Source organism: Alligator mississippiensis, chromosome 13, assembly GCF_030867095.1.
Source record: "Alligator mississippiensis isolate rAllMis1 chromosome 13, rAllMis1, whole genome shotgun sequence".
Classification (NCBI taxonomy): domain Eukaryota; kingdom Metazoa; phylum Chordata; order Crocodylia; family Alligatoridae; genus Alligator; species Alligator mississippiensis.
The window spans coordinates 15,453,117-15,469,158 of NC_081836.1; the positions used below are offsets into that span (position 1 = coordinate 15,453,117).

The 16,042-nt window shown below is 45.0% G+C and overlaps 1 protein-coding gene across 5 annotated transcripts in view; it reads left to right on the forward strand.

Annotated features, from left to right (window-relative positions):
* PRDM16 (PR/SET domain 16) overlaps positions 1-16,042 on the forward strand; it is a 465,190-nt gene that overhangs the window by 226,054 nt on the left and 223,094 nt on the right. For all 5 annotated transcript variants that reach the window (XM_019493858.2, XM_019493859.2, XM_059716432.1 and 2 more), the window contains exon 3: positions 15,646-15,696. In XM_019493858.2, the coding sequence (XP_019349403.1) occupies positions 15,646-15,696 (51 nt within the window). The remainder of the gene's footprint in view (positions 1-15,645; positions 15,697-16,042) is intronic.

The window sequence follows — 16,042 nt, forward strand, 5'->3', positions numbered from 1 at the left end:
GTTTGGAAAATGGCTATATCTGCTTCTAAAAGGTGTCCTGAAGTAGAATTGATTTAACATCAGTTTTAGTTTTTAAAACAAACAAACAAAAAAGATTAGTAAGAGACACTGTGCAAGTTGTAAAGGTCATCTGTACTTCTGGAAATAGGTCTACAGCTAAAGTCAGAAGGTTCAAATCTCATGGGCTCATCACTAATAATTACCTAAATGCAGAGAAAATGGGCAAAAGAAAAAATAAAGTCATACCTGATAGCCCCAGCAGTTTTAATGCTATTCTGATATATGGAATCGTCGGCAGTCTCTCAAAGCCGAGGATGACGTCCATCAGGCTTGATGGGTCCTCAGGTAACTGAGGAACCTGATTCTGGGTGCACACATCCTTTAGCAATGGGGGCATGTTGTTGCATGGGGGAGTGGGATTTGCAGCCGTGGGTTGGTCTCTTTCTCCTTCCTCCACTGCTGCCATTCCACCTCGGTATAGAGTTGCTGGGCCTCAAAGTGGCATGCGCTTTGGTGGACCATGTGGTGCCATGCCAAATGGTCAGCAGCTTGCTCCTCCCAGCCATTGGTGTCAATGTCTCCGTGCTTGAGGGTGACCTTCAGCACGTCTTTGTACTGTTTCCTTTGGTGGCCCTTTGAACGTTGGCCAACAGAGAGCTGGGAGAAGAGAATCTGGCAAGGGAGGCAGTTCTTGGACATCCAGATGCAGTGGCCTGTCCATCAGAGTTGATTTCTCAAGAGAAAGGCTTCAATGCTGGTGGACACAGCTTCATGGAGGATGCTTCTGTTGGTCCTGTAGTCCTCCCATTTGATCCCCAGGATTTGATGCAAGCACTGCTGGTGAAAGCTCTCAAGGGTCTTAATGTGGCATCGGTAGATGGTCCAGGTTTCACTGCAGTAGAGGAGGGTGGTCAGCATGACAGCCTTGTAAACCAGGACCTTTGTTGACTTCTGAAGATCTCTATTTTCGAAGACACATTGTCGCAGCTTGAAGAAGGTGGCACTGGCGCAGTTGACCTAGTGCTGGACTTCTTCATCGATGGTAGCCCATTGAGAGAGGTGGCTGCTGAGATACGGAAAGTACTCCATATACTCCAGAGCCTCCCTGTCTATGTAGATAGCATGAAGGATGTTCAATTGGCATGGGAAGGGCTGGTGGAGAACCTTCATCTCAGCAATGTTCAAAGACAGGCCAAGTCTCCTTTACGAAGTGTTGAAGAGATCTAAGGTTACCTGCACATCCTGTGCAGAGTAAACTATCACACAGCAATTGTGTGCGTGCTGAAGGTCGTGGATGTCCTTGGTGATGAGTTTTGTTTTTGCCCGGAAGCGCCCAAGATTGAAAAGCTTCCTATTCAGTTGGTACTGGATACTGATGCCGGATGGTAGATCATCTCAGATGGGGTGGATGATGACAGTTAGGTAGATGGTGAACAGGGTAGGAGCAAACACACAACCTTGTTTGACCCTGGTCCAGATGTGAAAGATGTTGGTTTCAGATCTTCCACTTAGGACAGTGGCAGTCATATCATCATGCAGGAGTCTCATACAGTATATATACTTTTTGGAACCATATATATATGTACACTGTGTGTGTGTGTGTGGTTCCAAAGATGTTTGAAGTCAGTAGGGGTGCTCAGTGACAGAAAGAGAATTTGTATGGGATCCTATGTGACTTATATTTTATATGCACTCCTTTTTAAAAAAGTTTGTTATATTCCCACATTATATCTTATTATCATATATATTATATAATATTTATAAGCACACATAATAGAAGGTAGCATTCTAATTTATAGGATAACTGTTAATTTTGTTGTATAGAATGATTCTCATACACTGTTAATGTACCTATCTAAAGTAGGAAATAAACATCAAGACATTTGCTACAGAGAAACTGGAAGGTTTTGTGAACATTAATAGCTTGGCTATACCATAAACATAAGCCAAAATCATAAAAGCCTTATTCATAAGGCCAAACTTCACTGAAAATTATAAAACAACAACCTTTGTTTTTTCTTTGCTATAGAAGTCCTAGACCACTGGATTTTGGAACAGATTGGCTGCTTGTAAATTTGGCAAACAGCATTTAAAAAATTGTTACTATATATATTAATGTGTAAGGGTCTCCCATGTTTTATGTTAATAACAAGGAAAAATATATTGCGTGCTCTTCATAAAACCATCTTTTTAAAGCAGGGATTGGCAATAGTATTAGGATGAATGTGTTGTAAGAGAAGTAGTAATCTTATGTCATCTAGGAGACAGGGTATTACAGCTGTGTATAGGCATCTTGTTAATTGTAGTCATCTTATAATGAGAACAAAACACATTTTGGTATCAACTACTCTCTCTTTTACATAAGCATAACTATGATCTGTACCAGTAGCATAGTTCTGATTGGAAATTTGGGTCAGCTCCAGTGTCTGATGGGTTGGCAGCAACCAAAGGTCTAATATGGCAGCACTATATGGCAAATGATTTAAAACAGGCTCAGATTTTAGGGCTGATTGGGTGTTCCAACAGCTGTATGGCTACACTTGGTAAATGTGTGACTAGATTTAAATTTTGGATGTAAAGGGCATGTCTACAAATTAATTTACACATGCCTAAACTTAATGTGCCTTAGCCTAAGGCACATTACGGCGATTTAAGCATGCGTCTAAACAGCACCCTGGACAGCCCCCCACATGCACAGTTGCACTGGGGCCCATGGCAGTGGGCAGGCGCTGCTCTGGAAAAGTAGCCAGGGGCAGCTTGAACAATGAGTGCATTCCTGGCTGGGAAGTACAGAGAAAGTTGTGGGGCATGCCCAGGGGCCATGGGGTCTGTCAGCAGCATGTGCATAGCCAGGGCTGCTGGACCAGAGCCAGAGCGAGCAGAGGGTGTGCCCAAACCCCCAGGCCATGTCTAGTGACTCAAAGGAACTGCACCCAGTGCTGGGTGCAGGGTACTCTGCCACAGGCTTTGGGGCACCAGTGGGCAGCACTGTAGCCAGGTGGTGCAGCCCAGCGCCATCCGAGGGGGTGGGAGCCTCCAGTCCCCCTGGATGCGATCAGACCAGCCCTAGCCCTGGCCCCAGTCCTGGCTCTAACTCTCTTCCTGTGTTCCAGCCTCCCCAGCGTTGGTCAAAAGCAGGCCTGAGTTGAGCCCACAGGGCCTCACACTGCCACCAGGTGCCGCCAAGAAGAAGCAACAATGGGTGCTATTCCCAAATGCACAGATGCTGGAGCTGGAGAGGTGGTTCTTGCACCAGCAGTACCTGTTGGTGTGCTGACTGACTTGGGACTAAGCTGGGCCCCAGCATGGCTGTGCATTGGGGGTGGGGGGTCCAGGGTGATGCCCAGGGCTGCTTTATGCAGGTACCAAATTTAGGCATAATTAGCCTAAAATCGCCATTTTTAAGGCTCGTTAAGGGTGCACACATATAGACCCACTCCCTTAATGCACCTTAAAAATTGCTAAAGCACCTTAAATCTGCATGTGTAGACGCACCCAAAAAGAAACAGGATGAAGGCAAGACGATAACATTATTAATCTGATGTAAATGTTAAGAAAGCAATAAAAAATGACAGCGAGAGGTATGAGGAATTTGCCAGTGTCCGAGCTTTGCAAGAGCTAAGTAAGAAATGAAAACAGAATTGTTTCAACACTATCGACAAAAATTCTCAGCCATTAGTTCACAATAACAAAGACTGCGATCAGTAAGAAAAGTGAGGCAGTGGTGGGCTTAGCACTGTTTGTAGTAGGGAGCAAAATAAAAAGGGGGTTTTGCTAATAATGTGAATGATTATAAAGTTTCAGGGTCAGATTCTGGGCTCAGTGAATATGAGTCCCATATAACGCCATGGACAGTGTAACAGATTTACACTGGGACAGACTGGAGCTGTCAGCCCTTAAATGGAAAGATATTTTCCATTGTCCATATGGAATAGGGCTGTGAGAAGCTTTGGGGGCTGATTTGATTTGGAGGCGATTCAGCCTGATTCAGTGGCCGAATTTCCAAATCCAAATCGAATCAGGGGACCAATAAAAAGATCCAAATAGATTCAAAGCTTTCAGAAACTTTGGAAAAGATTTGGAGAACTTCAGTGATTGGGGCAGCCCCCACCAGCTGCAGCAGAGAGCTGGAGCTGGACTTGGAGCTGGTAAGTAGGGGGCAGAGGAAGGGTGGGGCTGGAGGAGGGGGGAAGGGGCCATGGGAAGACCCCTGCCAGCCCCCAGCCCCTGCCTGCTCTCGCAGTCCCCCAACCCCTGCCCACTCCCCCAGCCCCCACATAGCTGCCCTGCCCACCCCAGCTCCCGGTGCTTTAAAAAAAAAAACCCAACTCACCAGGTGCTGCTGGGTGGAGGGGTGATCCCTGCTGCCCCCCGACTGTTCCATACTGCATGGGGGGCTCTGCATGAGCCCCCCTCCTTGCTCCCCCAAGCGCCCCCCCATGGCTGCCTTGCCTGCCCCAGCTCTGGCCCTTTAAGAAAAAAAAACTGAAAAAACCCCTGAACTCACCAGCTCCTGCAGTGGCCTCAGGGCTTTGGAGGGGCTCATGGAAGTGCCTCCCATGTGGCATAGGGCAGGGGTTGCTCCCAGCCAGGCAGAAACCAGTAAGTGCAGGGTTTTTGGGGTTTTTTTCCCTTAAAGGGCTGGAGCTGGGGCAGGTGGGGCAGCTATGGGGGGGCTGGGAGAGTGGGGCACAGTTGGCTTGGGGAAGAGCCCCCCATACAGCATGGGGCAGTGGGGGGCAGCAAAGATTGCCCCCCACCCGGCACCACCCGGTGAGTCGGGTCTTTTTTTTTCAAAGTGCCAGGAGCTGGGGCAGGCAGAACAGCCATTGCTGGGGCTGGGAGAGTGGGTGAGGGATGGGGCCTGTGTGATTTGGAGATTCGGCAGCAGCCAAATCTCTGAATCAGATTCGGCTGAATCGATTCAGGACAGTGATTCAAATCACCAAATCAAATCACTGTCCCCTGAATCGGCCAAATCTGAATCTGAAGAAAATACTAGCTGCTTCTCACAGGCCTAATAAGGAAGGACAGAAATCAGGCTTCCCTCCCTCCCCACCCTTATCTTTGGGGCAGAGTAATTCATTCTACCACTTGTTTAGTATTATATTGAAAGTGAAAATAAAAAGGACCCCTTGTGAGTTTCTGAAAGCCCCCTCTGGCTTTTGACTCTGAGGATTGAAATAGTGGTTGCCTTTGCACCACCATGAAAGTTTTTATGGTGACACAAAGTGAAAACAGATAAATGTTCCTACCTTTTGTAGCACCACAAATGCCCAAGTTTGTGGCTGTGACTGAAGATAGTAATAATTTGTCTTGCTTTATTGTGATAGGTGTCTCTTTGCTTGTGGGGGAGTGCAGGCAGCTTGGAGCTGCCTGTGCTCTCCAGCCACCTGCTCTGAGGCTTGAGGGCCCAATCCTTATCTGATTCCTGGGCAGAATTGGGCTCCTCAAGCCCTCTGAACACATGCTCAGCTTTCCCTGCTTCCTGAGTTGGTTGCCAGGATCTCCGGGAGTATCTGGGTAAGAAGGGAAAGTTGGGATTTCCCCACTTACCCAACATGCCCAAAGATCCCGGGGGCATGTCTGGGTAAGCAGGGAAACTACTGACCTGAGCTTCATGTAGAGGTACATGAATCCTGCACCTTGGTATTGCCCTGTGCTGCCCCATGCCTCCTCATGAAGCACAGGTCAGCATGGGCCCCAGAAAGGTGATGTGGGGTGGCATGGAAGCTGTGCAATTCTTTGAGTCTTGTACCTCCACATTGGGACCTGCACCGGTTCCCATGCCAGCCTGTGCTTCGTGTCCAGGCACAGGTCAGCACTGGTCCTGGTGTGGAGGCACTAGCACCAGGGATTCCCCAACTCCTGTGCCTCTATGCTAGCCCATGCTGGGACCTTTGCAGGCTCATGCCTCCATGCGAGGGGCACAGATTGGCACAGGACGTGTGCTGGTCCCAACAAAGAAGCACAGCGCAGCAAGAGATGCAGGGACCCCCCCGCCAGTCAAGGGGAATACATCACACTTTGTCCCACATGAGGCTCTTGCCCTGTGTAAGACAACTGGTGATGTGTTTTGCCCAAAAAAGTGGCTCAGCTGTGGTGGGATCTGTCCCACCACATCTGATCCTTTTCTGTTTGTTGATGTGTATTTGTACCCTGAGTTGCAATGAAAAAGCAGGAATTACAAACAAGTTGGACCCAGTGGGACCAGTAAGTAAGCAAGAGTATGCCAAGTCTACTTTGCTGGGGGGGGAAAGCATCTCACAGTGGCCAGCAGTATACAGTATCTTCTTGGAGACTGTCCTGTTTTTCAGACATTTCAAACTACTGGTTTCAAGGCTTCTGGAAATACCTTCTTAGATTGAAGCTGAGACAAAAAACAGAAAATTTACTTCATATACAAATAGGCTTATTAGAGAATCAATCAGTTATACAGGCTAAAACTTCTAAAATATCTTTGGAATATATCTAAGAATCCTGTATTGAGACATAACTGTATAAAAGCTCAAGGCGATGTTCTTAAAATCATAGCAGCTTTGATACCAAATCCAACCAGGCTGCTAAAATACTGGAACATTTTAACTTCGGTGCTTAATAAAAGCTATGGATTCTACTTATGGTGGTCTGAAAATCAGGATCTTGCAACACTAAATCCCATTGCCAGAAATCAGCAAGCCATACATTGATGGGGCCACAGGGTTAAACTAAGTAATATGGTACTTCAGAAAATAAGCAGATTTAGTGTGATTTAAAACTAAGAGATTGGAACACTGCAGAAGATTTTAGGTCAACAAAGGACGAAATATTATTTTATCACTAATGAACTGACTCATGGTTATAAATCAGTAGTCTCACAGCCCTCTACTAGTTGGAATCATAACTGCCCAATTGTGTCAGCAGCCCAGGTGAGTATTGGGACCATTTCTTTTAGTACAAAGATAGAAAACTGTACTTATGAAAAGAAGATTGGGCTCTTCTCCTGCCATAAAACTCTTGAGTAACCTTACTGCATGGCAGAGCGGTAGCCCAGAAGTCCAGAATGATGCAGGTATGTTATAATCTCCTCCCCTCTTATGCACTAGCAAATACCAGACTTCAGGCAAATGGCTTTTGCTGTTGGCCAAACAATAAATGAAAGCATCTTCTAATACTAGAAAGAAACATAAAGTTATGATGCTCCTTTTCTCTGCATTCAAATACTACGAATGGCACAACTCAGATGGATGGTGTTGCAAAGAAATTTAATTTTTGTGCAGAAGAATAAAGACACAAGAATGAAAAATTACATGCATGCATGTGCACAAGGATGCACATGCACACACATACATTGCCAGCAGCTACAACAAAGGGAGTGCCTCGAGTGCTGGCAATTTCTCTGTGAGCATGAAGGATATGAAGCACAGGGCAAGAGGTCATGAGTGGGGAATGTTTAGTATGTCACTGAGATGGGTTATAATTGAGGGCTGTATTCTGTAAGGTGCTTAGTACGTGGCTCAAATCCAGCTAGTCACTTGAACACATGAGTGGCCTATTCATTTCTATGGGATGTTTCCCATGCTTAAGGGCTTAGGGCTGGATCGGGGCCAGAGCAATCAGCACCTTGCTGGATCAAGCCCCAGAAGAGTAATTCAAACAAGTTATATCACAAGAAGTTTTATACCTTAGCAGCTCTGCTCTCTAAGCCATGTTCAGGGCAAGGAGAGAGCTGAGCCAGAATACACATCTCTGAGCTTTTTTTCTGGTGCAGGGCAGCACAAAGCCTCACCACCAAATGGGAGGAACGTTCAGCCAAGCACATTCTCCAGCTAGTGCCACTTAGGCCAGGCCAGGCCATTCCCCTAGGTTGCAGAACGGTGTCCTGCTTTGCCCAGGGTACATTACCCAGTGCAGATGGGTGCTGAAGGAGTTGGCCGATACGATTGCAGAGGTCCTGGCCAGTATCTTTGAAAACTCATGGTGATCGGGAGAGGTCCTGGATGATTGGAAAAGGGAAAATATAATGCCCATCTTTAAAAACACGAAGAAGGGCTGTGCGAAATTTCACGGTCAGTTTTGTTTCAATGCTGTTTCGACTCGTTTCGAGGTTGAAACGGTGAAATCAAAATGAAACAGGTATCGTTGAAACAGCCTCGAAACAAAACGAGGTAAGTTGAAATGTTTCACCGTTACATGGGTGCTTGTGCAACTGCTGCCTCTCATCAGGCAGCAGGACTGATGATCCCGCATCACTTGCCACCACACACCAGGGTGTAATAGCTGACCACAGTGTGAACATGAGCCAGCAGTGCAATGCTGTAGGCAGCAGGGCCAACAGTACCCTGGTATGCATCAATTGATGCATCTCCAGAAAAACGAGCAAAACCATTGCAAAGAAGTGATTCTCCTGCTCTACTTGGTTCTCCTTGGCGTTGGTGAGACCACAGCTGGAGTACTGCATCCAGTTCTGGGCTCCGCACTTCAACAAGGACATGGTAAAGCTTGAGAGAGTCCGGAGAAGGGCTACCCATATGATCAGAGACTTGCATGGCAAGTCATATGAGGAAAGCCTGAAGCTTTCATCCTGCTGCGCCTTAACACATGCAGTGTCACCCATGTCACAAGTTTTGCTTGTCTGCAGCTTGAGGTACAGATTCCCCCAAACCCCCATGCTTATATCCTTGAAACTTGGCAGGTTTTGTGGCCTCAGCAGGGGCTAGCACACCTGCAGTTTTGACCCCGCTGTGGCTTAACACATACACGTGACATGAGTTTTGCTTTCAAGACTTTGGGGTGCTGTTTCCCTGAACCCTCTGCACCTATCTCCTTGAAACTTAGCAGGCTTTATGCCCCAAGAAGGGGCTACCATTTCTGCAAGTTTCATTTAAATCAGGCCAGAAATGACAACGATATAGGCTGCTTCGACCTTCCCCATTATAGCCTATGGGTGAAACGGCGAAACAACATCGAAACTGTTTTGATGAAACAGAATGGAACATCTGTTTCGAATCAAAGCAATTTTAAATGAAATGTTGCTCCATCGAAATATCAAAACGCTGGTCAAAATGGAACACTGCCTGCCATTTTGCACAGCCCCAGTACACCCCGGTTAGCCTCACCTCAGTCCCTGGAAAAAATCATGGAGCAGGTCCTTAAGGAATCCATTTCTAAGCACCTGGAGGAGAAGAAGGTGGTTAGGAACAGTCAGCATGGATTTACCAAGAGAAAGCCATGTCTGACCAACCCGATTGCTTTCTACAATGAGATGAGTGACTCTGGGGATGTGGGGAGACCAGTGGATGAGATATACCTTGACTTTAGCAAGGCTTTTGAAGTGATGTCCCACAACATTCTCACAAGCAAGCTAAAGAAATATGGGTTGGATGAATGAACTGTAAGGTAGATAGAAAACTGGCTGGAGCATCAGGCTTAGAGGGTAGTAATGAATGGCTCAATGTCTAGTTGGCAACAGGTATCAAGTGGAGTGCCCCAGGGGTCGGCCCTGCAGCCAGTTTTGTTCTATATCTTCATCAATGACCCAGAAGATGAGATAGACTGCACCCTTAGCAAGTTTGCAGATGACATCAAGCTGGGAGGAGTAGTAGATATGCTGGAGGGTGGGGCTAGGATTCAAAGAGACCAAACGAGAGGAGGTTCAACCAAAAGAAATCTCATGTGCTTCAATAACAAGAAGTACAAAATCCTTCACTTAGGATGGAAGAATCCCATGCACTAGTACAGGCTGAAGACCCACTGGCTAAGCAGCAGCTCTGCAGAAGGGGAGCCAAGGGTTCTCTTAACAGTGGACATTAAGCTGAATATGAGCCAACAGCATGCCCTTGTTGCCAAGGAAGCTAATGGCATACCAGGCTGCACTGGTGGAAGTGTTACCAGCAGATTGAGGGAAGTGATTATTTCGCTCCATTCAGCACTGGTGAGGTCACATTTGGAGTACTGGGTCCAGTTTTGGGCTCCCCACTACAGAAAGGACATGGACAAATTGGAGAGAGTCCAACAGAGGGCAACAAAAATGGTTAGGGGGCTGGGGCAAGTGACTTACAGAGGAGATGCTGAGGGAACTGGGCTTATTTAATCTGAAGAAGAGAAGACTGAGGGGGGATTTAATAGCAGCCTTCAACTACCTGAAGGGGGTCCAAAGAGGATGGAGCTGGACTGTTCTTAGTGGCGGTAGACTACTGTTCAAGGAGCAATGGGCTCAAGTTGCAGCAAGGAAAGTTTAGGTTAGATATTAGGAAAAACTTTCTCACTAGGAAGGTAGTAAAGCACTGGAAGAGGTTACCCAGAGTGGTGGTGGAATCTCCATTCTTGGAGGTTTTTAAGACCCGGCTAGACAAAGCCTTGCCTGGAATGATCTAGTTGGGGCTGATCCTGCTTTGAGCAGGGGGTTGGACTAGATGGCCTCCTGGCGTCCCTTCCAACCTTAATTTTCTATGATTCTACAATATTACATGCCAGGGTACATTTCTGTTCTTGTCTACAATGAAGATGCCTTCCCCAACTTGACCTTTCTCACTAATACGGCAGATGCTTGTTAGTTTTAAAATAACTGTAACAAGATGATCAGGTGTGTGTTGATTGACTGGTTGTAAGAAATTATCCCTCTGTTGATAATTACCTAGTACTGGGCCAGGCTCTCCATTAAACAGGAACAATGTTAGAACTTAATTGACCAGAGCCTACATGATGCTCTTCCACCATGGAGCTGTCTGCCCATGTAGGATCCAACTGACTTGACTGAAATGCTGTCATGGGCCCAGGATTCTGTTCGGCAGCTTAAGGATGTAGGATGTGGGGGTTGGTTTGTCACTGCATTTTCAAAATGTTTGCTTTGTTGATGTTCCTGACACCTGCAGTCGAAAAGTGTTTAGAAGATTCCTACTTTAGCTGTCAGCAAGGGTTCTGTCCTTTCTTTAGCGTGCAACTATGCTGCCTTTGATGAAAGGCATGTGCCACATAAAAGTGAAGTAGTAGTATTATGGCTAATGTAGTCAAGCATACAGTGCCTTTGTATATTGTTGTGAAGAACACTATATCTAGTATGTGTAAGTTGCTGTGGTGATTTTTTTTATAGTTTAGGTAACAACAGCAAACAGCTGTTTAGGATTTAGTCCAAGAAAACTGTTACATGCTTAACTGTAAGCATATGCTTAAGTCACATTGACTTCTGCAGTGTTGAAATGTGATGCTTTTGTTTATCAGTGTCTCCGTTAGCTAAGAGCCAGTGATGATGATAAAGAAAAATAATTGAGAGGAAGCATGATTCGCTGCATGCCAACTCTATTCTCTTTTGAACAAATTCTACTCTCAATTACAGTCGTGTAAATCTGGACTAATTTCAATAAAGCCAGGATTCCCAGTGACATTATAGAGTAGGGCTTGGCCTATCAAATAACTTTTTCACCTCAGAGCTTGCTGAGCCCATCAAACCATGCCTATTTTTTTTTTTTAAATGACAGTTTATCTGAGCTCACGGAATGAATGGATAACATTACTATTTACATAAGCTCATTGTGATCTGTCTCGGTAATGTAATCAAATTAGGGTTAACTGCAGCTGGAGAATGCCAGCTTGTAAACTGTTTTTCAAAAAGAATCACATGGTGTTACTTGACATGTTTAGTATACATTCGGGAGGCTTTGCAAAAATTATAGCACATCCCTAACTAATGTAACAGTCAGGGATTCTGCTGCCACCAGTTCTCTAAATCCAGGGAATGAAATCCAAAGAGGTTCATCAACAATTGGAGGAGATACTTCCCACCAGATTCCTAAAAGAAAAGTTTCACTGACATGGCTGCTGCTGACATGTTGTCTTTCTTTTGGCTAAAAACAACATATCAGTTGAAAGAAGGAGCATATGGTGTAAATTTTGAGTACATTTAAGAACATCTGTGTTAATGGCAGAATCCAAGCCCACTGAGCATGTCAAGCCTTACACTTAGTATTATGGCATTCACGTGAGACAAAGTGCAGCCTGAGCTAGAATTACCTAATGGATAGCTTTTCAAAGTGTTTTTGTTATTCTCATTAATAAACATCACTTAAGAGGCTTTCTTTTTTCCCCCCTTATTGAATGTCTTATTTTTTGTTTGTTTCCCCGTAGCGCATACATCAAGGTCCACTCTTGGAGTAAACGTTTAGTGAGTTGACATGGCCTGCCCCTAAGTGGTTATGCAGCTTAGACAAAGGAAGTCTTGTAACTAGAACTGGTCACTATTTCCTGAGAAACTCCAAACCATGAGGAAAACTGGAAATTTCCTGCAGAAAGGAAATTCTGACCCCCTCCTTCTTCCCCTCTTCCCCCCCCCCCGCCCCGCTAAATAAACATTTTGGAAAGGTCAGTATATCTTTCTGCATAACCATTGCAAAACAAAAGGTAGTACCTGGCCTCCTGAGGCCTACCCAGACTGTTCTGGGGGAACTAGGAGTAATTAAGGGAATCTGCCAAAGTCCAGGAAGTCCCCTGCCATAGACTGAGGAACTGCAAAGCCCTAAGAGTCCATAGTTAATATTGAGCTTCTTCACCTGATGTTATCAATGTGTCCCAAATGCAAATCAGTGCTCCCATCATAGGTGTCTTATAGGGCTGTGCGAAGCTTTGGTCCCTGATTTGATTCAGCCAGATTCAGTGGTTGAATCTCTGAATCCAAATCAAATCAGAGGACCCTTTAATCTCTCCAAATCGAATCGGAGAGATTCGGAAAGATTTGGCGATTCGGACATAGAGACAGCTTTAAATGTTTTTTCTACATACCTCTAGGTAGCAGGCAGCTTGTGAGTGCTATGATGGTGGGGTGCATGGAGTGTCCCACAGAAGCGTGGGGGGTTCCCAGTGTGCTCAGCAGCAGACCCAGAAGTGGACCAGAAGCACTTCGGGTCCACCAGGGAACACGCTGGAGGACACCCCCCTCCCCTGTGCCCCTCCGGCTTGGTGACTGGTGCCTCCTGGGTCTGGGGGAGGTACCCGGGGTCCCCCCATGGTCAATCACTGAGATGGGGAGGTGTGGGGAGGCCCCGCAGCACGCTAGCCGGCAGACCCGGAAGTGGACCAGAAATACTTCCGGTCTATTTCCAGGTATGTTGTTGAGCATGTGGAGTGTCCCCCCCCCCCCCCCCACTCCACGCACTCCTGTGGGATGCTCCATGTGCCCCAGCATCACAGCATTCACGAGTTGCACCTAGTACCTTGCGGTATGTAGAAAAAACATTTAAAGCTGTGTCTATGGCCAAATTGCTCATTCTCCGAATCAGCATCGAATCTTTGGATTTGGTCAAATCGAATCAAAGACAATGATCCGAATCAACTGATCAAATTACTGTCCCTGATTCGAGCCAAATCCGAATCAAATAGGGCCCGATTCGCATATCCCTTGTGTATTGTATTTAGACTATAGTATCAATGATCAAGTGGAAGTACAATTTAGTGGTGTGCTTCCCAAAGGCTGCTGAGGACCATTAGTGCCCAGTAGCATTAATGGGATGTGTGAGTGCTCAGAACCTTGAAAAATTAGGTCTTTCCCCATCAGCTTAATGGCATCTCCTTGCAGTAGTACATGACAGACTTTAGCTTTTTGCCTCCATGCTGCTTTCTCTTCATTTAAAAAAAAAAATATTCTGTCATTATTGCTCTGGCATTCGCCTCCTACTCTTGTTTGCTTTTAGCTACTTTTTAAACCACAGTTTCAGTATCTATTAAAAACAGCATAAAATATAGAGTGAGTTAGAATTCTCAGTATTTAAAATACAGCATGTTGTTACAGCTGAGCTCAAACGTATTTGCCCACATTTTTTATTTTAGTGAGTTGGTGAGTCTCACCTGGACTGGGTCACAGTAACCTGGTGATTTGGGGCCAAATCCTCACGTGGCATTAATCAACATTGCTTTGTTGACTTTATCAGAGATAAGCCAACTTACCCTGGCCAAGGATCTGGCCATTTCTTTTTCTTTTCAAGTAGGAAAAAAATGGAAAATGGTTCTTTAAAATGTGTCATTTTATTTTTGATAATTGATGGCCAAGGGGGCTCTAACACTGCATTTAGGGCCCAATGTGGCTGGGCTTTGAGTACATTAGCCCCAATCCATCACTAAAACATATATAAAATTTTTAATGTGTGAGGGCACTTACCCACATGCAGCGAGTCTGCTCCCATGTGCTGGAAATTTAATTGAGTCTGCTGAAGTATGTAACTTGACATGTGCTGGCAGGCTCACGTGTATCAGCAGCACAGCGCAGATCAGCACTGAAAAAATGGTGGTTGTGCACTTTGAACTAAAGCACGTGCGATGTGCTTTAGTTCAGAGCGCACTGCCACCATTTTCTTAGTGCAGATATGCGCTGCACCACTGATATACCTGTTTCCGATGCAACACTGGGCACTTTTAATTAGCACTAATTAAAAGCACCTGGTGTTGCATCAGGAACTCATGAAAAAATGCCCTCAGTGCTCCCATAGAAGCCAATGAGGCTAGGAACAGAAGCTACACAAAAACTGGTATAAGGGATCATAAACTGGTTCAGACCTGTAACACAACAGACGTTCAATGCACATAAACCGTTTATCAAAATGGCTGAAACCAGTTTAAGATAAACCTGAATGGATGTAGTATCAAACTTAATTGATTTAGTTTAAATCAGTTTATTGAACTTCTGTCCCAGATTCGAGTTAACTCCCAGTCTTCCAGCATCCAAGGATGCTTTGCACCTCCCCTGAAAACCTTCCCTAGCAGGGTGGGTGGGCTAAGCTTGGCCCAAGTTATCTGCTCTAGCAAAACAGGAGGCATGCTCCAGTGCCCCCCAGCTTCTGGCCTGAGCCACTGCCAGCATGTGGCTACATTCCCAGAATTAAGATGAATGTCTGTTCACTTGCTTATCAGTTTAATCTACGCAGCTTGGACTAACCTGTAAAGATTGAATTGATTCAGACTCAGGCTTTTTGACTGTCTATACTTAGCCTGAAACTTCTTTAAAACTTTGCTAGTTGGGTGCTGAGTAATTGAACCAAGCTCTTCTCCAATATGTCTATCATGATGGTTCTGTAGAGTATTATATGCAATTTTGGTGCCTGACCTACCTGAACTAACTTGTGGTTAAGCGCTCTATGGATATTAAGCCACAGAAACCAAATGATGGAAAGATTTCTTTTGGCCCCTGGTTGTCACTGGTGCACAGAGAGGTGAGAATAAAAGTTAAAAAAAACACAAAACTTTTGTCCTATTAAAATGACATGGCTAGAATCTCAGATACTAGTGGATTCTCGGCACTAGCCAGATATATTCCAAACAAGCAGAATTTTCCTAATAGTTCCCTGGTTAGCTGTTAACTTCAGTGGGATTTGCACACATTTAAACTTAAGGATGTAAATATAGGTTTACATGCTTTGGGTGAACAGGAGCTTCAGGCTGCAGTGTAAACTACTCGTCAACTTTGAATTGATTTAATTGTAGAAGAGGAGTCCCAAACCAAAATGGCAGGTAAAGTTCAGTGCATATAGTATAATAGCAGTAGGATTGATATATATAGTCTATATAATTTTTTGATCATTTATCTGGTTTTGTTGGATTTGAGAGCTCTGGACTTTCATATCTATTAATTTTCCTGTACCTGCAAATTTACTTAGTTTGTGCATTTTTTTTCTCTTTTCACAGCAAATGCTGACTGATCCTGAGGGGGCATCCCAAGAGGGCAGTATAAAAAAGGTAGGGAAAGGTTTAACCTGATGCAAGTTGTATTTAGTGCTTGGCTTCAAAAGGATCGTGACCATTTTCATTTGCAAATAATTTTTAATGAAGGCTTATATCAAAATGCATGCACTGAATCGTTTTCACTACTTGCTGCTGTTTTCCATGGAAGTGGAACTGTACCCCTACATTCAACAGGGTATTTTTATGTGATTTGTGAACGTAGTGCGTACAGAAGAGGAAAAGGTACATCTTTGAATGTTCTTGGTTACAGCTGGACTATAGGCAAGTAAGAGTCTAGACCTAGAAACCCCATAGAAGATTTGTCTTATAATTGTTAAATCATTAGAGGTGAGCTCGTCAT